Raw genomic sequence first — 22,761 nt, 5'->3', positions numbered from 1 at the left:
CACCTGGTCTAAGCCTCTTCATCTGGATTAATACAACAACCTGCTGTGGTCTCGTCCCACTACAGGCTATTCTCTCTACAGCATCAGAGTGATTGTTGTAAAACACTAGTCACATCATGTCACTGTCCTGTTCAAAACCCTCCGATGGCTTCTAACTCAGAGAAAACCAAGCACCCGATAGGGTCCCCTCCTTCCTCTCCAACTTCATCTCCCACTGTACTCCATTTACCTGCTTTGCTCCAGCCGCCCTGCCACTTGTTGTCCCTCTAATGCACTCCCATGCTCCTCCCTCAGTCCCTTTGCACCAGCTATTTCCTCTGTCTGGAACAGTCCCAGCAGCGAGCTCTGTGTCCAGTCCTGCACTTTCTTTAGGCCTCTTTAAATGTGAGCTAAGGAGCAAGTTCCTTTCCTAGACTTTTAATATCAGACAGGAAGGCCTCTTACCCTGACCACTGCAGACTCCCTTTTCTTGCTGCATTTGTCTTCTTAGAACTTATCACTCTCTAAATGTGATCTACACTTACTGATTACTTGGTTTATTGTCTGATTCCCTCATTAGAGTGTAAACTCCAAGAATAACAGGGTTTTTTCTATTTTGCTGTAGCCCCAGTGTCTAGAACAATACCTGGTGCATAGTAGGTGTTCTTATTTGTTGAATGAATGAATATACGAACTTAAACACAATGGCAGAGCTGAAATCTCCATGTCTCAATCATATGCCTTAATATGCCAGCCCAAAGTAGATTTCTTTAGTATCATTTATTCGTGCCCAGATACAAATCAAAGAGAGAGGGTGTGAGGAGAAAGGAGGTGGATGAGGAGGAGAGAAAATGTGGTTCTAGGCCACATGAAGGATGGAGCTAGAATACCACAGAGGAGGCCGAGGGTACCCCAAAGGGACAGCAGCTCTTGTAGCAAACTTTCCTTGCTTTACACTCTGTCCAGGGCTGCCCAGCTCACACAAAGCCAGGTGTGTTCTCTGTTTTATGATGGCAAAGAGCCTGTCCAATCTCAGATCTCTCTAGCTAGTGGTTATGCCCTCGGCAGGAGCGATACCCACACTGATGGACTGTCAACTTCGATGGCCACTGACCTTCCCAGGCATACACCTGGCACTTACTTCTGGGCTGGAGACAGCTGCAAACTCTGCTATCCTAGGCTTCCTTCAGAGAATTCAGAACCCAGCTGGGCAAAGAAACACTGCCCTGACAGCTCCTTCTCTCCTTTCTCTCTTCTAGGCTTTTTAGTGCAATTTTAGAACAAGCAACCAAAGCTGACGGGGCCAATGCTCTAGGAGGGAAAGGGGCTGGATTTGATGTGAAGGCTCTGAGGGCGTTCCGCGTGCTGCGCCCCTTGCGGCTGGTGTCCGGAGTCCCGAGTAAGTAAAGCCATTATCCTTGTTTGCAACACTATGTGGTCACCACCTTCTGCTTTCCTTCACTGAATTGCCAAGAACACTTTGCAAAGGAACCTGATTTCACATAAATGGAGGTTTTTCCTTAAATGAATTCCTTTGCTTTAAAAATCCCAACTTTGAAGTGAGTCCATTAAAACACACTGCGGCCCCAGCTCATGTAAACATCTAGAAAAAAATCACAGCAGTTACACAGCCAAATGAAGACAGCCCACAGAGAAAACAGCCCTGTGGCCATCTGAACCATCCCTGCAAGGCCCTGAGCTGGGAGTTTAAGCAATTTGCAGCAGAAGAGCCACGTGAGCAGAGACAGCTAATCCCCAAGGCTCACAGGGTATTTTAGCCAATTGGATTATCTCTACTTTCTGTATTTTCCAAAGAACCATCAGAAAAGCATCAGTGGATGTTCTTAAAGTTCTTTAAGTTCTATTTTGCCATTTCTTCCAGTGCCCTCCTCCTTTCATATCAGAAGGGCTATCTCTGGCCTCAGAAGTCCTATCTATGGACTTTACCTGTCATTATGAGAACTGGTTTCACCCAAGGGGTGGAGGGTATTCAAGCAATAACAGTTAGATGGATGGGTGTTAGAGAGATATTGTCTATTAGGATATCAGTCACGTGGACAGCTCTCCTTCCACTGTGCCTCCAGAAGCCTGTCCCATTATGGATGAGCCCCATGCATTGACTCAGAAGCTTAGGGCACCTGCATCAGCCCCAGTAAGCCTCAGCCTAAATTGTTCCTGGGGGCTAAGTCAGCTTTTGGAAAACTTATCCTTCTTCTCCTTGTTCAATTTGTGGTATCTGAATAAATTCTGGACTTGTTTGCTGAGTCTTTACACTCTCAAGTCAGCTCTATCAGATCTAGCCCAAGACGCAAGCCACAGACGATCCCTGTGACCAGGCTGAAAGCAAACTAGTTTGGGGGATGGGGCCAGGGAACAGGAAAACAAAGAAGTGCTCTGAACAGCCTTTATCGCCTGCACCAGGGATGGAGTACTTGGTGACGTCATACTGCTTGGTGATATCTCTTAGAGTCACAAAACCATAGTAATGTGAGGGGCCTTATAGTAACCTGGTCAGTCCTTTTAAATGTGCACAGAATAGTGAAAAGATCTTCCCACAGTAACTTAATTAACCAGCAGCAGAGCAGGACTAGAACCAGGTCTCCTGACTTTCAAACCAACTCTTTCCTACCATACCACACAACCTCCTGTAAAGAATTAACTCTTGATTATCATGAAAAGATCTTCCCACAGTAACTTAATTAACCAGCAGCAGAGCAGGACTAGAACCAGGTCTCCTGACTTTCAAACCAACTCTTTCCTACCATACCACACAACCTCCTGTAAAGAATTAACTCTTGATTATCACATATATCCTGTCTCTTCGGTTGCATTACAAGGCCTTTGAAGCCCAGAACTGTGCCTTATATTGTCTTTGATTCCTGCACAATACCTGGAATGGTCTTTGCACAAGGTAGGGGAATTTACTGGATAAATGAAGCAAGTGTTAGCCTGTTTTGTTGTTGTTGTTGTTGATTTGCAGCGAGGTCTCTTGGGCAAAGCTTGTAGCCTGTGTTAAACCCATAAGTGAACATATTGCTAAGCTACCCAAACACATTTAAAGAAGAGCCTCTCTACTTGGTCTTAATCATTTTGGGACATCTAGGAATAGAAACAATATATATGTTAGCCAAGACCCAATTCCCCATTCACGAAGCCTAAATTGTTTGGATTTTCTTGGTCAATCAGCCATAACTCAATAAACCAAAATCAAGGAATGAGAAAGCAGGGTGAGAATGACTTTGATCATTGGCATTAAGGAGGTTATCATGTTGGTGTGACTAATGTGCCAGTGATACGAACTATGAATTGATTCCAAACTTTAGCCAACCAAGCTGCAAGGGACATTATAAATCTTTCCCTTCTGTGCTTATTGGGGGTCTACCATTTCAGAGCATTGTTTTGGATATGAGAACATATCTTAAAGAAGAAATATGGTCCTTTCATTTAAGGATTACAACAATCTAATAAAAGAATGTATCAGTCAGATTTTTGCTACAGGAACAAACAATTCCAAACTCACAGTGGCTTAAAACAGAAACACTCATACCTGGCTCATGATACAAGAGGCTGTCGGCCAGCTGCAGCCATTCTGTGCTCAACTGGGTCCTTGGGCTTGACCAGGTTCTGTATGTCATCTCATTCCAGAGCCCAGGTTGAAGAAGTGTCTAGCATGTAGGACATATGGTTGTCATGGAAGAGGGCATATGCTCACAAAGATAATGGGACAAAGAAGCATGCTATACCTACAGAGAAGCATGGGCAAGTAATAATGAATAGATAGTACAATCTATCGCAAAGATATTGAGATTGTTATTAACGGAAATAGTTACAGTAATTACTCTAGTATAAAAATTCTTAATTAGAGATGCATATGGTGGAAAGCCATTCATGCTTCAGCGCATTCAAAGGGAGAATCAAGTTAGACAGAATAGCTGGAGTTCCTCTGCAGAAGAAATGCTTTAAAGAAGGTGTCTTGTCTTTCCATATGCAGGTAAATAATGTAGAACTGTATTGTGGTCAGGAAGAGGTAACACGTCTTGGAATTCTTTTATCAAGAAGATGAAGACATGATATAACACTTTAAATATAAGGCCCTGCTATTACCTGCCATGCAGTTCAAGAAGATATTTTTGTCATTAAATATAATGAAAGTAAGATGGTTTTGCAGTTGTGGCAGCCTTGCAGGTAACTTCATATTTATGCCTAGGGCTAATGACTGTGTTTTGTTTTCTGTGAGTCACTAATGAAAAGAGAATACCTCTTTTCGGAGTTTAAAGAAAGGGCTAATCCAGCCTTTCAACCTTTCATAATGGAATGGTGTCTGTGGGACTTTTTGAAATAGTAAACTATGTAGACCAAGGTGAATAAGTGCACTGTACTAGTTTGGCTTATATTTTTTAGGAAAACGTCAGCAATATCTCCTATACGACAAACCTAAACAAATGCCTTCTTCTCCCATTTCTCATAACTCTAGGTTGTCTCCTTTTATATTTCAGCAAAACTCTTCAAAAGAGTTGCCTTTTACCTATTGTTTCCTCATCTTCTCCTCCCATTCCCTCTTGAATCCACTCCAGTCAGGCTTCGTCCTCTGCTATGGCATCAAAGTATCTCTGGTTGAGCCCACCATGATTTATTTCCATGTTACAGAACCCAGTGGCCAATCTGTTGCCATTTTGTTTGGTCCGTCTGCAGCACTGGATTGTCTCTTATCTTTGAACCGCTATCATCACTTGGCTTCTGGGACTCTGTTCTTTCTTAGTTCTGCCCTTACTTCACTTATATTTCCTGCTCGTAATTATATGCTGATTTCCCCCTAATCTTCCCATCCTCTTAACATCAGAGAGATCCAGGTTCAATCCTCAGACCTCTTCTCTGTCTACATTCACACCCTAGTTATCATGTCTGGTCTCATGGTGTTAAGTATTATCTATATATCTTCTAAAGCTGCCAACTGTGTGTCACCAGCTCAGACCTCTCCTCTAAACTCCAGACTTGTACACCTTTCCTACTCCATTCCTTGAATCAGATAGTTAATAAGCATCTTGAATTTAACCACATTCATAACAGAACTCCCAATCTTCCCAAAGTCTTTCCCATCTTGAAAAATGTCAATCTCATTCTTCTAACTACTCAGGCCAAAAATCTTTGACTTATTTTGTTCTTTCACCCTTTGTATCCAGTTCATCAGAAAATTCTATCAGCCAGACCTTTAAAATATATCAAGAATTGGACTGTTTCTTACCACTTCCACATTTACTTTGGTGCCAGCCACCATCATCATGTAGAGGCTTTGTACCTGGATTATTACAGCAGCTTCCTAACAGGATTCTCTGCTTCCACCCTTGCCCTTTGTCAGAGCCTTGTCTTGACACAGCAGCTAAAATGGTCCTCTTAAAATACAAGTCCTCTTATAATACATTTCTCTGCTCTTCTTAGAACTCTCCAAGGCTTCCCTAACTCACTGAGACTCAAAGTCCCACAAGGGCCTACACGATCTTCCCCCTCTTTCCCTGACCTCCATCCTTTCTTTCCCTCCTTGCCCACCTCAGTGACCTCCTTGCTGTGCCCCCCACATTCCGAGCTCACTACCGAAAGGAGAAAATGACCCTCTGCCTATTGTTCCACAAACAAATGTACTCCTTACATATACATTGCAAATATTTAATCATAATCTTCCACATTTATTGTTCAGGTTCATTGTATAATGTTTATTGATTGTAGGGCCTTTGCACCAGCTGCTTCTTCCATCCAGGCATCCTTACTCAGCTATCCACATAGCTGGCCTGCTTGCCTCCTCAGTCTCTGCTGAAATGTCATCTTAGCAGAGAGACCTTCCCTCACCACCCATTTCAGCCTCCTCACTCTTCTCATGCTCCTTCCCTGCTTTTTCCCCCATATCACTTTTCACTATCTGTCATACTATATATTAACTTGTCTATCTATTACCTCTTGCCTCACGAGAATATAACCTCCATGAGGACAATTTTTGTTTGTTTTGTTCACTGCTGTATCCTCAGCATCTACAATGCCAGATAAAACTTTGTAGAATAAATGGGTATCGTTACACAGCCCCCTGATGGCTGAGTAGCAGCGCTACACATAGCAATTACTAAGAAGTAACTGGCTCACTGCAATGATGCTAATGCTAAAAGATTTTCCATTTATTTGCGCCTTTTTTAGTAGCTGGTTCAGTGTTTTTACTTCTTTTATCATTTGGTCTTCATGACAATTCTGTGATATATAGATATACACATAGGAGATATGTAAATATTTAAGTGGTTATTTCTTAAATAGGTTAATTGGATAGTTTGTGGGATTTGTAACACTAAACCCAAAAAGTTGTCATTATTTTTTAAATGTCTATATGTGTATTAAATACCATCGAAATCTTAAGATCACAGATTATAGAGGGGGAGGGATGATTGTGAGGGTACAAGTCTGTGAGTCATGTATTAATTTGTTCAACAAAACCTACTGAGTGCCTAATTTATGTAAGATTTTACTAGTCATCACAGCAGATACAGAAATGAGTCAGATGCTCAGTGTATCTCAAAGAGCCTAAAGTGTAGAAGAAAATATGTTCATAGAATTGATGGTATGGAACAAAAATTTGGAGTGTGCCAAAAAAAAAAAAAAAGAAAAAAGAAAAAAGCTCAAGTAAGATGTGATGAGCTCTGTAATGAGTTCAAGTATGCAATTGGGATGCCATAGTTTTGGGAGTGAAGATAGAGAATCAGGAAAGCCTTCTTGGAGGAGGTAACAGTTGGGATGGATCTTGAAGTTGATAAGCAAAGAGAGACATTCCAGGAAATTATGAAAAGGAAAGAGCATGAATATGTCTGTCGAGTTGTTCCCAGTAAGGTTGGAAGGTTTAGGGTTTGATTTCACTGTTAATGTAGACATCAGTTGACTCTTTCAGTGAAATTCTATGTAATTGCAAGATTTGTCCATTTTGCTTCATCAGGACTCTCCTACAATAGAGGATATCAATTCCTACTGCTCATGAGGCTTCACTCTCCCGCACAGAAGTGCTGTGAAGCATGCATGTCATACCAAAGGACAAGTCATATCAAACAATAAACATTATACAATGAACCTGAACAATAAATGTGGAAGATTATGATTAAATATTTGCAATGTATATGTAAGGAGTACATTTGTTTGTGGAACAATAGGCAGAGGGTCATTTTCTCCTTTCCGTATAATCCCATGTGCCTTCCTGGAGAAGAATTTTCAGGAGTGAACTAAATAAAGGAAGCAGACAGAGGGAGATGAGAAAGTATCTTAGATTTGTGAGGTCTTTGACAAAAATGCGCCGTAGACCAGACTTGACCTGAAAAGGAAGGTGATTGAGTAGTCGCCTCCATGCAAGACCAGTACCAGCCTTGAAAAATACCATCCACTCACTATGAACACTTATGGAGCATATTCTGTGAGCCAGCTACTAAGAGAGGCACTAGGGACACAGATAAATAGGATATTAGTCTCGTTTGTCAGGGAACTTGAATGCTTTAAAGACTTTTCATGGGATACATGTTTTCCTATGATATGAATTTTCTTAAGGTTCACTCTTTCTCAGTTAAAAGTGTTATTTCTGAAAGCACACAGAATAGAAAACAATAGCTTGTTATTAAACAAGGGTTTACTTCCTAATTGAGAAAAGGGGCAGTGAGGACTACGTATAGAGAGCGGTTAAACTCTTTCTATTTTCCTTGCTCAGATTAGAACTATTTCCCAAAAACAAATCAGCTCCCATCAGTTGACAAGTATCTGTTGAGTGAATACCATACAGAAGGCACCAGGAGAGACTTAATAGAAAGTAGTTTTGAGCATGTGCTCTTGAATCAGACTGCCTGGCTTCTTGCCCACTGACTTACTCTGTAACCTTGGAGAAGTTACTAAGCCTCTCTGTGCCTTAGTTTCCTCATCTGTATAATGAGAATGATGATAGAACATATTTCATATGTCATTAGAAAAACTAAATGAGTTAATGCCTGCAAAGTACTTAAACAAGGCCTTGCTTATGGTAAGCACTCAGTTAAATGGTAACTGTTACATTACATTACATTACATTACATTACATTACATTACATTACATTACATTACATTACATTACATTACATTACACATATAAAATAGAAATATATGACAAGATCACTATCAAAACAAAACAGATATACTTTAAGCATAAAGAATATTCAAGAGTTAAATATCAACCTGAGACCAAACTATGCCAGAGAGGCAGGTGTATGATCTTTTGACTTGTATAGTATAGCTAGTGAAGTATATTCAAGGGGCAAATTTCCCAGCGACTCTGGCAGTCCAGAAAAGTTTTATGAAGGAGGCAGTATTTGAAATGAGCCTTGAGGTTTATGTAGAAGAGGTAGGGATTGAGATGGAAGGATATTTGGGATGAAAACCTCATTTGTGTGGGTCACCAATGCAGGCCAGCCCAGGCCAAAAATGCATGGACCGAATGAACCACTACAAGAGAAAAAATAGTGAGAACCTGGAAGTAGTGAGAATCTTGCTAGAAAAGTCTACAGGGAACAGACTAGTGGGTCCTGGATTCCCAGCCAATAGGCAGTTTTCTAAACAGCCACTGCCGTTCCATATCTATTGGAAATATTCAAAAGACTGCACAGAAACAGCTAAACGTCTCAGAAATCCCCTAAAGTATCAGAATGGATGGTGGATCTTGAATTCCAAGGAGGTTCATTAACCCACCCTGGACACAACTAGTTGGTGGCAGAGCGGGGATCAAAGGTAGACCAAAGCAGCCCACGCTTTCCCACCCTGCACAACGTCCCTTCCGTAGGGCAGGTCTGGGAAATCCTGCTCTCCCTGAGAACTCTGCTTGTGTGATATTATAGGACACCTGACACACTTTATTTTTGTTACTGATTACTTAAAACTTCCTGCTGCAGAAGTTAAAAACTCACCCAAGTGCCCAAGTACCCAGGCGAGCCCTTCTCATCCTGCGATGCAGTTTTGCCTCCAGAATGGGTTCTCCCCTCTTGGGAATTAGTAACTGTGAACTTGGCCACACTGATTACTTAACACTGCCAGTTAATCAGATCCACTAGAGGCATATTGGAGCTGCTAAAAACCACTTTTCTGAGTGTTTTCACACTTTGATAGTTCAAAGGTGGTCATGCCATCCTGTCTGAAATTTGCTCTTTGGCAAGTTGGGCCACTGTGGATTTGCAGTCGCCATTACTGGTCCCAGGACAGCGTTCTGTGGCCCAAGGGGAAGCCCACACAGTGCTAGAGAAGAGGACGGCTCGGGCACCAAAGATGGCCCCAGCAAATAGCTCGTTATCCTCCCTGGTATTTAAAGGACACCTCACCATTCCAGATTTGATGAGGGAAAGCCTGTCTAGAGCTGATACTAAGAAATCAAGTAACTTGACCCCTGAAATTTACTGATCTTGGAAATTGAGTCCCTGAGAAGATTCCTGAGTCAGATCTGAGGCTGAAATCCATACTGCTTCCTTCCCTAACCCCTTCTTTTTCCACCACCTCTGTCATCATCTCCCCAGACCTCCCTTTACTCCAGTTAATATGGCTTAATGCTCTAAAGAGCCAACATGATGCAGGTGGCACAGTAGCCCACAAGCCCGAAGTGGGCAGAAGACTCAGACTCCAGCCCTACCTTCACCCCTAACCAGCTCAGTTCTCCCTCTGGACCTCCGTTCCACATCTGCGACTTAAAGGGCCTAAACTGGCTGGCCTTTGCATCTCCTTCCTCCTCCCATGTTCTCTCTATACCAGCTGGTACCCTTTGCCTTTGGTAGGCCTTCTTGCCTCTCCACCCTCTGCTCTCTCTCCCCTTTCATTTCCTTGGACTTGGCCCTCTTTCTTCCCTCACTTTCTATTTTGCTTTCTATGCCTTTTGATCCTATTCATACTAAAGGGGTCTTAAATGTGAGAGGACCTTAGACCCAAGTGAGAAGAGACTTAGAGGGCTACTTATAAGTACAGGGACATGTGCAGAGGGTCACTCATGAGTCCATCCCTCAAACTACTTCTCATAGGGTCAGAGGCTGCCCAGTCCCACTGCCCATCCCATTCAGAGATCCTTTCTGTAGTACCTTCTAGGCCCCCTTCACTACAACTTCTTTCACTGAAACAGCAAGTAATAAAACCTTGTTCACTACATTCATCTCATGGTGCTATTCCTGAATTAGAATGTCTGAGTGGAAAGGGACTTTAGATATCTGGTTCAACCAAGTTTCCCTTCTACAGATAGGAACACTGCGCCCTGACAAATGTAATGGCTTTCTCAAGGTCACACGGCTACCTGGTGTCAAGAGGACAGGACTCTTGATCCCTGCACAATCTGTAAGAAGACTGATGGCAGTCATGAAGGGACCCTCTGGTTTTGTATAATCTCTGAAGGTTACAGAGCTCCCTTGTACACACTAGTTCACAGCCACCCCAAGAGGGAACAAGCCCTAGAGAATGTCAGTGCTCCCTCCCACCTTCCTGCCCAGGGCCAATGTTCACTAAAATGGAGCAGAGCCCTCTGGAGGACAGCTGTGAACTACACGGCCTCTTAACATTCCAGACAGGTTGGCTGGATAGCTTTGCTGTGAGAGGTCTGAAGTCAGCTTCCTGGTGTGGGCCTGCCTTGGCTGTCAAGACACAGACCAGGATTTAGAATAGGGTCCCAAACACCCTGCGCCAGTCCCCAAACACCTTTCCTGTTTCTAGTCCCTTGGAATTGACGCTCACCCTCACCTATAGCAATTCCTGATCTTTCACTGCAGCCCTCTCTCCTCTGATTCAGCAACTCTTGTCCCTCCCACTTCCAGGTGCCTCTGAGGGGGCCTCTGGACTGGAGTTTAGGGGTGCAGTTACAGTCCCAGCTCTGCTGGCAACCTCTCTGTTCCCTACTTCATGCTTTCCCTCAGTTTCTCTATCTGCAAAGTGAAATTAATGATGGGTATTCCATGCATAGGGAAAAGATTTTACCTGGTAAGCTTCTAGCAACCCATGAGCTTCTAGCAACAAAGCCTCTTTAAAATTCACCTCTTAAAAAGAGACTTTATGGATTGCGATGTGCCACAGCATCAGGTAGTAAGGAAAGAAAGATGACCCAAATGCAGCAAAGCAAGTTAATTTAAACAATGAGCATGTTTCAAAAGTTCTAGTCCTTGCTGTCATGGAGTTTTACTGAGAAGTTATTGAATATCAATAACAGTATGCGATTAAACTGGGAAAGTCTGTTATTTCATGTTCTACATATAGCAGCTTAAAAAATAATAATGACAAAGAATGCATCCAATCATACAATAACTTCTTATATTTACTCAAGTACAGACATTCCCTCAGTAATGAAAAGGCCCCATTTTGATCTGAGAATGAAATGTAGGTGGTGATAAATATTAGGGCTACCACGAACTAAAAGCAATATTCGGCATTAGTGCCAGGCTTTCAGACTCCAAGAACTTTATTGGTTGATTAATCAGCCCAGTGGAGCTGGAAGGCAGGGACATTATCCCTAATTTATAGATAGGCAAATACAATCTCAAGTACTTCTTCCAGAGTAATGGACAGAGATGGGCTCAGACTCTTTTCCAGGACAGGGGTAGACCCTGCAGGACTTGGAACCCTGTAGTTAGGAGGAGAACACAGCTTTCTCAGCTGGGTTCCCATCTGAGAAGGTATCGGCTGTTGTAGTTGATAGTTTGGGTGTTGGATCATTTGTGTTTTGAGGGATCGTGAACCCCTTTCCCATGAGGGCTGGTGGGAAGTGCCACCTGAGGGGTTCGTGAGGATGTGGGAGGCACTCTGGGCCTACAGGTGAGGAGACCAGGGATCTAAGTCTGGCCAGCAATGTGACCTTACCATTTGACCTCTGACACTCAGTTTACTCATCTAGGAAATGAGAGGGTTAAACTATATTAGCTCGAAAATTCTTCTGAGTGATATCATTTTGTTCTCAAAGGTAGAGAACAGCAGTGACCTGAGGACTTTTATAATCACTACTTCAAATGTAGTCACGGACAGGGTGTGACCTTTGATTAATCCTTTCACTCTTTCAGCTCCCAATACAGTAGCAATCAGTCCAGAGGTAAGAGAATATGTCATATACTAAGTCAACAACATTTATTAAGCGCTGACTCTATGCCCAGGACCACAAAGGAAGAGAGAACTTCTTCAACTCAGGAAGTTCCATGATGGATTCTCCTTTATGCCTGGCCCTTCCCTAGAGATGCCCAAACATGGGATAATAGCCAGCAGCAGGGTTACTATAACCTAATTTAAAATAATGGTGATAATAAAGGCCACTTAGGCTTACCAGTGACCCATGCTTTATAAATGGTGGAAAGAAAAATGAAGGGAGAGGAAATGAAGATACAGTGAGGTCAGTGTCCCATGAAGTGATCAATATGCTGAACATGAGCCCCATTTACCTGTTATTTGTGGTTCATTTCCTCTCATGACAGCTAGTGGTTGAGGACATAGACAGTGGAGTCTTACTACCTAGGTTCAAATTCCCAGAGCCAATTATTAGCTATGTGCCTCAGTTTTCTGATCTATAAATCAAGGTTAAAATTGCACTTACCTCATAGAGTTGTTGTGAGGATTCGTTTTTGTAAAGCATTTAGAATTGTTCACAACACATAAAAAGCATTCAGCAAATGTTTTTCTTTTTCAATTACAGTTGGCATACAATATAGTTCAGGTGTACAACATAGTGGTTAAACATTTATATAGTTTATGAAGTGATCACTCCAATAAGTCTAATACCTATCTGACACAATACATATTTATTACAATATTATTGACTATATTTCTTATGCTATACTTTATATCACCATGACTATTTTGTACCTACAAATTTATACTGCTTAATCCCTTCCCTCTTGTCTTCTAAATCACTGATTCAGTCTTCTGCTTCATCTAATCTATTGTTAATTCCCTCTAATGTTTTCTTTACTTCAATTATTGTGGTCTTCATTTCAGACCGATTCTTCTTTTTGTTTTCCATCTCCACTTTTATGTTTTTTCTCTTTATTAAAGTTCTCAGTGGGTTTTTCCACCCTTCCCTTAAGTTTCCTGATCATCTTTATAACCAGTGTTTTGAACTCTTCATTCTTTGACCCAGTCATTGTTTAGTAGCATGTTGTTTAGTCTCCACATATTTGTGGGTTTTCCAGCTTCCTTTTTGTACTTGATTTCCAATTTCAAAGCATTCTTATTGGAGAATATGCTTCATGTGACTTAAATCTTCTTAAATTTGTTGAGGCTTTTTTGTGGCCCAACATGTGGTCTATCCTTGAGAATGTTCCATGTTCACTAGAAAAGAATGTATATTCTGGTGTTCTGGGATGAAAAGCTCTGTAGATATTGATTATGTCCATTAGGCCCAATATGTCATTTAAAGCCAATATTTCCTTATTGTATTTTCTGTTTCGGTGATCTATCCATTGCTGTCAATGTGGTATTTGGGACCCCTGCTATAATCGTATTTTGGCCAGGTTTGCCCAGGTCCTCCCTTTAGTTCTGTTAGTAGTTGCTGTATATATTTTGGTGCTCACAGGTTGGGTGCATATATATTAATTAGTGTTATGTCTTCTTGATGTATTGTCCCCTTTATCATTATAAAATGTCCATCTTTGTCTCTTGTTAACTTTTTTATCCTGAAATCTATTTTCTTCTAATACAAGTATAGCTATATCTGCTTTTCTCTGGGTGTCATTTGCTTGGGGTATGATTTTCCACTCCTTCATTTTTAGTTTATGTTTGTCTTTGTAGATGAGATGTGTCCCCTAACAGCAACATATAGTTGGGTTTTGTTTTTTGATCCATCTCACTATTCTGTGCCTTTTAATTGGTGAGTTCAATCCATTTATAATTAGGGTAATTAGTGATATATGAGGATTTCTTATAGCCATTTTACCTTTTGTTTTCTGGTAGCTCTGTGTATACATTTTTTCTTTTCACTTGTGTTTCTGTCTGTTATTTTAGTTTGGTAGTATTCTCTGTTTTCCCTTAATACTATGTGTCTCAGTTTTAGATTTTTTTGTGTGTGTTTATCATTAGGCTTATGCAAAAGAAAGTTTCACATGTACAATAGTCCTTTTTCTTCTGATTACACTTATCTACATTCATGTGTAAGTTCAGTCCTTTCCTTTCTCCCCTTTTATGTGTTTATTGTCACAAAGTATCCCTTTTTATGCTGTGTGTTCATTCACAAATTGCAGTAGCTATTATCTTCTTTTTTAAAATGCTTTTATCTTCTTTAACTTTTGTTATATTTAAGAATTTAATATCCTACCCTGAAGAAAGGTTGCAATTTCCTGCTTCTGTCTGTCTGTCATCTTACTCACAGTTTTGTATCCTTTTGTCTTTTTTGTTTCAGGTAGAACACCTTTCAGCATTTCTTATAAAGCAAATCTTATGGTGGTAAATTTCCTCAGCTTCTGTGTGCCTGGAAAAACCTTTATTTCTCCATATCTAAAGGATAACTTTGTCAGATGTATTATTGTTGCCGAGTGATTTCTCTTTTTCAATAATTTGAAATTTTTATTTCATGCTCTTCTAGCTTCTAGGGTTTCTGCTTTAAAATTCCAGTGATAATCTAATGGGGTTTCCTTTATGAATTACTGCCTTCTTTTCCCTGGCTGCCTTCAGAGTTCTTTCTCTGTCATTAATTTTTGACAGTTTTTATATAATGTGCCTTGGAGAAGGCCTTTTTGGATTGAGATAAGTAGGTGTTCTGTTAGCTTCTTGGATCCATAGGTTTGGGAAGTTCTTGTTGATTATTTGTTTGAAGAGGCTCTCAGTCCCCTTCTCCCTCTCTTTTCCTTCTGGTATACATATTATTCTTATATTGCTCTTTCTAATGGAGTCAGATAATTCTCATAAAGTTCTTTTGCTTTTTTTACTCTCTATTCTCTCTTTTCTTACACGTGAGTCATTTCTAGATTTGTATCTTTAGTATCACTAATTCTTTTCCTTCATCTGGTCTATTCTCTAAGCTCACTAGTTTGTTTTTCATCTCATTTATTGAGTTCTTCAGCTCCAGAATTTTTGTTTGGTTTATTTTTATAGTTTCAGACTCTTTGGTGAAGTATTCCTTTTGTTCATTGATTTTATTTCTGAGTTAATTGAATTGTTTTTCTGAGTATTCTTGTATCTTGTTGAGTTTTTTCATAATTGCAATCTTGAATTCTCTGTCATTTAAATCATAGTCTTTTATGTCTTTAAGTTTATTTTCTGGAGATTTTTCATTTTCTTACTAAATTCCCTTGTTACCTTGGTATTTGTTGTGCTTGGTGGATTATTTCTCTGCCTAGGCATTTATAAAAATTAAGTCTCCCCCCTGCACACCCATTTTAAGTATTTGATGCTCCACTTTTTAGCAGGTTGATAAGTAGAGGGCTTTCTTTTATTTTCCGGTAGGTGGTACTGAAGTGAAAGTTTTTATTTTTTCTTACTTGCAACACTGGGGCTTCTGGGATCTCAGTGGGATGGTGTCACCTCAGCCATGGAAAACACTTCATATTTCCAAGTAGGTGTACCCTCTACAACCTCATTGCCTAGTCTCAGGGCAGTACTCCCATGGATTGGAAGTGGTAGGCTATGGGTATCCTGGCCTATGTTGTCCAAGCACCACCTTTCTATAGTCAGAAGCCACCAGCAGAGCTACTCTGAGTTAATCCAGCTGCCTCCAGCAGGCTCCATCATGATAGATGGGAGAAGGCTGGGCAGGGGGAAGTGGCTCTGTTCCCTCCCCCCTTTGGGTTTAGCTAGATGAGTATGGACCATTTAGGCTGAAAAAGATTTTTCAGCTCTTTTTCAATCTCCTGAGTGAGAATTCTACTGCTGGAGGTGCCTGCCACAGGAAGATGGGATGAGCGGATTTCCATGACTTCAGAATTCTTTGTCCTGTGCTACTGGACTGTGGAATGCTGTGACCCTTTGCACCATTTCTCTGTCCCTGACCCTGGGCCTAACCTCAGTGTGTGCCAGCCCTCAGGTCTGATTGCTGTCTCTGCCCCTCCAGTTTGCTTAGTGCGCTTTGCACCAGAACCCTTCACTGATATTGTGTCCACTGGGGTGATGAGGAAATTTGGACAATGTGTGGCTTCCATCACTGTCCTTTCCCCCTATTCTATCTACCCAATATGCCAACCTTCAGATGTCTCAATTCATGGATCTCTCAGATGTGTTTTTGTGTTGAGCGGGGACGCCTTTGTTGAATTATAGCTGTCCAACTTGTAGGTTTAAGGGGAGAGAACTGGAAGATCTCTCACGCTGTCATGTTTCTGGCATTCTCTGAACAATGTTTTTTCTAAATATAGAATTTTTTGTTGACTTTTTTAGAACTTTAGAGATGTTATTCCATTTTTTCCTGGTCTCTATTATCTATGATGAGAAATTATTAATATTCTTATCATGCTTCTCTGTACATGTTTTCTTTTTCCTAACTGCTTTATAGGTTTTCTCTCCATCTTTTATTTTCAGCAGTAACTATGATATATACTACTTTGTGTTTTTTTATATTTGTTCTGCTTAGAGTTTGCTTAGCTTCTTCGATTCATCCATAAACTGGAGATTTTCATCAGTTTAGGAAGTTTGGGGTCATTATTTCTTCAAATATTTTTTCTGCTCCAATCTCACTTTTCTCTTTTTGCAACCGAATTGTATTATTTTTGGCTATTTTGTTTTGTCTCATTGGTCCCTGAGGCTTTGTTCAGTCTTCTTCAGTCTTTTTTTCTCTGTGTCTCACAGATTGGATACTTTCTGTTGCTTATTTTTTCAGTTTATTCACTTTTTCCTCTGCTATCTCCATCTTCATTAAGCTGATTCAATGAATTTTTCACTTCAGTTACTTTTCAGCTAAAGAATTTTTATTTGGTTCTCTTTATTTTCCATGTATCTGTGGAATTTCCTGTTCGTTCTCTCTTTAAGATCATGTATTCCTTTAATTCCTTTTTATTAAGATGTGCTCCTTTAATTCTTTAGACTGTTTTAAAATCTTTGCTTGCTAAGTTCAACATCTGAGAAATCTCATTAAATTTCCTACTGACTCTTTTTTCTTGACTATGTATCACATTTTCCCATTTCTTTATATGTCTAGAGATTTTTTTTTCTGAATATTAGAATTGTGAATGATATGTCATAGAGACCTGGATTTTATTATCTTCCTAAAGGTGTTCATTCTTCTACAGACATTTCAATTACTGTCTGATAACCATGAACCTCTGTAGACTTGGTTTTGCACTTTTTGATGTAGATCAATTGAAAGCCCAAGACCTTCAAACTCCAAATTTTATTTCCCCTTCAGATCTTGTCAAAGCTTGGATTTGAGTTTGTCAGGATGGGTCTAGAGTAGGTTTTACTCTAGAGTAAGGTCCTTACTCCTAAAGTTTACCCTTTCTGTTATCTTAGTTGGTTGCCCAGGATATTAATGAGATGTTAACTAAATTTCTCCACTATGACAAGGACAGAACACCAACCTATTGACATGGATTTTTCCTCAGCACTGCTTAACCAATATTATCTCTTCTCTGCTATGAACCCCATAGCAGCTGCTACATGATAGGCATTGGTGGGTTCACCCTGCATATAGATGACCCATCCCTACGCCATGAACACATAGGGGACCCTAAACAAACTTCTGGGTCCCCTTAACTACCCAGCTTTTTATTCTCTGATGTCTCACCACAGCTACTACAGCTTTCCCAATTCTGATCTGATCCTGACCTCCCAGATCATCAGTATTGCAGTGGTCTGTAGCTTCAACTATAGCTCTTTATGCTGCAGTGAGGAAATTGTTCAGTGTCAGTGAACCAAGGTGATTACAGTGTTTACTCCATGAATTTTAATTCTCTCAGGGATTACAGCCCTGTGTTGCTTTAAAGTGTCCACTTTCTGCAACAGTTTCCACTTATATGTTGTCCAGTTTTTGAATGTTTATGATAAAAGGGTTCATCTGGTACTAATTCCTCCAAAATGGCTCTAAATGGACATATACTTGATTTTTAAATCACAAAATAAATGACTAATATGTTAGCAGATGTAAGATATTTCTCAAGCATTATGGAAGTTATATGTCTAATGCAATATATAATATTAATGCTGTTCTATATGTTATATATTAATTCATTTGTCACACATTTATTGAGGATTTATGGTGTATAAAGCACCATAGAATTTAAAGGAAGGTAAGGTACTAGAATAGAGAGTGGCCACTTTTTTATTTTTAATTTTTTATTGACATTATATTAGTTTCTAGTATATCATATACTAATTGAACACTTGTGCACACTGCAAAACGATCAGCATAGTAAGTCTAGTCACCATCTGTCACTATAAAATGTTATGAAAAATTTTTTTTGCCATGAAAACTTGCAAAATCAATTTTCCTAGCAATCTTCAACTATACACTATAATACTACTGACTCTAGTCATCATGCTGCATACCACATCCCCATAAACAATTCATTTCACAACTGGGAGTCTAAACCTGCCAACACTCTTCATCCATTCCACCTAATACCCAACCCCCTGGCACCCACCACTTCGGTCTCCATATCATGAGTTTTGTTTTGTTTGTTCATTTGCTTTTTTTTTTTAGATTCCATGTATAAGTGAGATAATACAATATTTGTCTTTCTCTGTCTGATTTATTTCACTTAGCATAATACCCTCAAGGTCCATCAATGTTGTTGCAAATGGCAAGATTTTATTCTTCCTTATGGTAGTTTTCCATTGTGTGTATGTATGTATGTGTAACACATATCACATCTTCTTTATCCATTTATCCATTTATAGATATTTAGGTTATTTTCATATCTTAGCTATTGTAAATAACACTATGATGAACATAGGGGTGTGTGTATCTTTTCAAATTAATGTTTTGCTTTTTTCAGATAAATACCCAGAAGTGGAATTGCTGGATCATATGGTAGTTTTATTTTTAATTTTTTGGAGAACCTCCCTACTGCTTTCCATATTGACTCTACGAATTTATGTTCCCACCAGCAGTACGCAAGTGTTCCTCTTTCTCCACAGCCTCACTAAAACTTATTTCATGCCTTTTTGGTAATATCCATTCTAAAAAATTGTGAGGTGATATCAATTCTGGTTTTGATTTGCATTTCCCTATGATTAGTGATGTTGAGCATCTTTCTATGTGCCTGGTGGGGATCCATATGTCCTCTTTGGAAAAATGACTATTCAGAACCTCTGCCCATTTTTTTAATGGGATTGTTTTTTTGCTATTGAATTGTATGAGTTCTTTATATATTTTGGATATTAACTCCTTACCAGTGGTTTCCTTTGCTATGCAGAAGCTTTTTAGTTTAGTATATTCCCACTTGTTCATTTTGCTTTCTTAGCCTTTACTTTTGAAGTCAAATCCAAACAAAAACATTGCTAATATAGATGTCAAGGAGCTTACTACTTATGCTTTATTCTAGGAGTTTTATGGTTTCAGGTTTTACATTCGAGTCTTTAATCCATTTTGAGTTCATTTTTATGTATGATGCAAGATAGTAGTCTAGTTTCATTCTCTTGCATGTGGTTGTCCAGTTTTACCAACACCATTTATTGAAGAAACTGTCCTTTCCCATTGTATATTCTTGCCTCTTTTGTCATAAATTAATTGACCATATATGTGTAGATTTATTTTGGGGCTCTCTGTTCTGTTTTATTGATCTATGTGTCTGTTTTTATGCCAATAATGTACTGTTTTGATTACTATAGCTTTGTAATATACTTAGATGTCAGGGAATGTGATACCATGAGCTTTGTTCTTCTTAAGATTGCTTTGCTTATTCAGGGTCTCCTGTGGTTCCATACAAATTTAAGGATTGTTTATTCTATTTTTGTGAAAAATGCTATTGGGATTTTGATAGCAATTGCATTGAATCTTTAGATTGCTTTAGGTAATATGGACATTTTAACAATATTAACTTTTCCAGTCCATAAGCATGGAATATCTTTCTATTATTTGTGTTTTCTTCAGTTTCTTCCATTGGTGTCTTATAGTTTTCAGTGTACAGGTCTTTCACTTATTTGGTTAAATTTATTTATAGGTATTTTATCCTTTTTGATGCAATTGAAAGAGAGGTTGTTTTCTGTTTCTGAGAAATTAAGAAATTAACACTTTTATTGTTAGTATATAAAAATGCAACAAATTTTTGTACGTTGATTTTGTACCATAGTTAGATTTCTTTCTGTCACCACATATTTGACCCCTTTTACCCCATCTACCTCCCTCCTCTCCTCTCCTACCCTACCCTCTGGTATCCACTAGTCTATTGTCTATGTCTATGAGTCTCTGTTTGTTTGTTCTGTTAGTTTGTTGATTTCGATTTATATCCCACGTATAAGTGATATCATGTGGTTTTCAACTTTTTCTTATTTTGCTTAGCATGATTATCTTGAGGTCCACCTGCATTGTCACAAATGGCAGTATTTCATGTTTTCTTATGGCTGAGTAACACTCCATTGTATATATGTACCACAGCTTCTTTAGCCAGTCATCTATTGTAGGACACTTTGGTTGCTTTCATGTCCTAGACACCTTGAATATTTCTGCTAGAATCCAGTAGCTGGCTTCAAACCACACCATAGCACCACCCAACCAGCTCCACAAACATCACATCCAAAGGGTGAACTTTGTAGGCACCAGAGCTCTGCTAAAGTATGTTCTGCTCTGTGAGATCAGCACAATAGTTTATCTGCTGCAGTCACGGCCATGCCTCACAGGCAGTCAGCCTGAGAGTCAGTCCCTCCCACTGACGTCACAGCAACGGTCAAGGCTCAACTGCAACAGGAGGGCACACACAACCCACACAAGGGGCACCCTTGCGACACCTGGTTCAGGTGACCAGAGAGACTGTATCACTGGGCCCCACGGGAACCAGAAGATATGAAAAAGAGCCATATGTAAATTTTAGAAATTAAGAATACAATAGCAAATGTGAAAAATGCAGTGAATGAATTTCAAAGAAAATTTGGCACAGCTGAAAACAGAATTATTGAACTGTAGAGATCAGGGGAAAATATTGAGAATCAAACATAAAAAAAAAAGAATGAGAAATACAAAAAAAAAAAAAGAATGTAAAAGACCAGGAAATAATTGCTGAAAGAATGTAAAAGACTGGGAAAAATGCTGAATTTCATGAAATAGTTTTCTCTAATCTATTGACAGAACTGTGATTTTTGTATTAATGTGGTGAATTATATTTTATCTTGTTACTTAAGTATAATATAGTAGTTATCTTGATTTAGGAAGGGGTACCACCCAGTAGGGGGCATGAGTGGGGCTTCTGTGGAACTGATGATGTTCTATTTCTTAACCTGTGTGATAGTTACGTAGCTATTTGTTTTGTGGTAAACTGTAACATTTTCTTTTATATATTTACTTTTATGTATGTTATGTCTCACAAATTTTTATCCAGAAGTTTTTAAAATAAGTAAAAGTTCAGGTGTAGGCATCCACATCATTGGCAGGTGCCAAAAGAGGTCTGCTTTCTAGTCTGCTCATAGCTAGAAGATACAGTTTATCATCAGTATCACCAGTAGGGAAGGGGCATACAAGGTGCCAAAATCTTATCCAACAACTTTCAATGAATTAGCGTTGTCATAAGAGACATACTAATGAGAAGAACTGTAAAGCCCCATGTGGGACCAGAAGGAAAGAGGCCATGATCAATAACAACATCTGCCATGACACAGTGTCAGGGAATAATGTAGTGTATTTGACATTTTTGCCTGGATAGTGGCTAACAGTGGAGAGTTTAAAGTAAGTTTGGCTTGACTTTTAACTTTAGCTCCAGAATTTACAACATATGTAATCTTGGACAAGTTATCTGTCTTACATAAGCTTCAGTTAATTTATATTTATCAATATAGTTGAAGAATTAAATGAAATGATATATGTAAAGGATTTTACACAGTGCTCAACATGTGCTGAGCCCTCAAGGAATGGGAACTGATATTATCATTGTTGCTATTTGCTTTGAATCATCTTGTCTCCATTTTGCCATATTTAATTTTTTTTCTAGTATCAGGGTTTCTGTTATTTTTCTCATCCCAACACCTATGGCTAATATAAAAAGTTAATTCAATATGAAGGTTGATATTTTAATTACTCTCTTCATTTTTAATTTATTAGGCAACAGAGTATCCACCATTCCTTTCCTCGGACAACAACCTTCCTTTAATGTTCATCGAACCACTTGTGGGATGCAGAAATTTATTAACATGGAAAGGTTCAATTAAAAATAAATGAAAACCTCTAATGAATAAGGACATTTTAATAAGAACATAAAAAAAAAACGAGATTGTAGGAAAGCAATCCAGGCAAGAGTTCTTCTGCCCTTAAAAGGAAGATTCTCTTCCAGTAAGAAAAAAAGTGCATCAGGCACTTTTGACCCTCTATGTAACAAACTTACTTTTTAGCCCAAGGGAGAACTAACTACCTGCCTTTCTAGTTCTAAACCTATTTTCTTTTGAAAGTCATTAAGCCTATGAAACCATTAAAAGCATCCATTTGCCAAGTGAAGGCATAAAATATGATTATGAGGTTCATCTTGCCTCCAATTTCTAATCAGTCCAAACCAATTCATGTTGATCAGAAGAAAGCCTAGGTCAATAGTCACAACATGATAATGACGATGATGATGATGATGATGATGATGATGATGATATGATGATGATGATGATGGTGGTGGTGGTGGTGGTGGTGGTAGTTACAACCACACATGCTAAGAAAGGAATTCATTTCTAGACTCCAGTCAGATATGACTT

General features: G+C 39.3%; 1 protein-coding gene across 24 annotated transcripts in view; it reads left to right on the top strand.

The window, feature by feature from the left end:
- CACNA1C (calcium voltage-gated channel subunit alpha1 C) overlaps nt 1-22,761 on the top strand; it is a 607,203-nt gene that overhangs the window by 433,783 nt on the left and 150,659 nt on the right. For all 24 annotated transcript variants that reach the window (XM_036236201.1, XM_036236195.1, XM_036236199.1 and 21 more), the window contains exon 5: nt 1,239-1,378. In XM_036236201.1, coding sequence (XP_036092094.1) covers nt 1,239-1,378 — 140 coding nt within the window. The remainder of the gene's footprint in view (nt 1-1,238; nt 1,379-22,761) is intronic.

The sequence above is a fragment of the Rousettus aegyptiacus genome, unplaced genomic scaffold (assembly GCF_014176215.1).
Source record: "Rousettus aegyptiacus isolate mRouAeg1 unplaced genomic scaffold, mRouAeg1.p scaffold_m13_p_2, whole genome shotgun sequence".
In the NCBI taxonomy this organism is placed as follows: domain Eukaryota; kingdom Metazoa; phylum Chordata; class Mammalia; order Chiroptera; family Pteropodidae; genus Rousettus; species Rousettus aegyptiacus.
The sequence above is the reverse complement of the archived record's forward strand: the minus strand, read 5'-3'. Positions and strand labels throughout refer to the sequence as shown.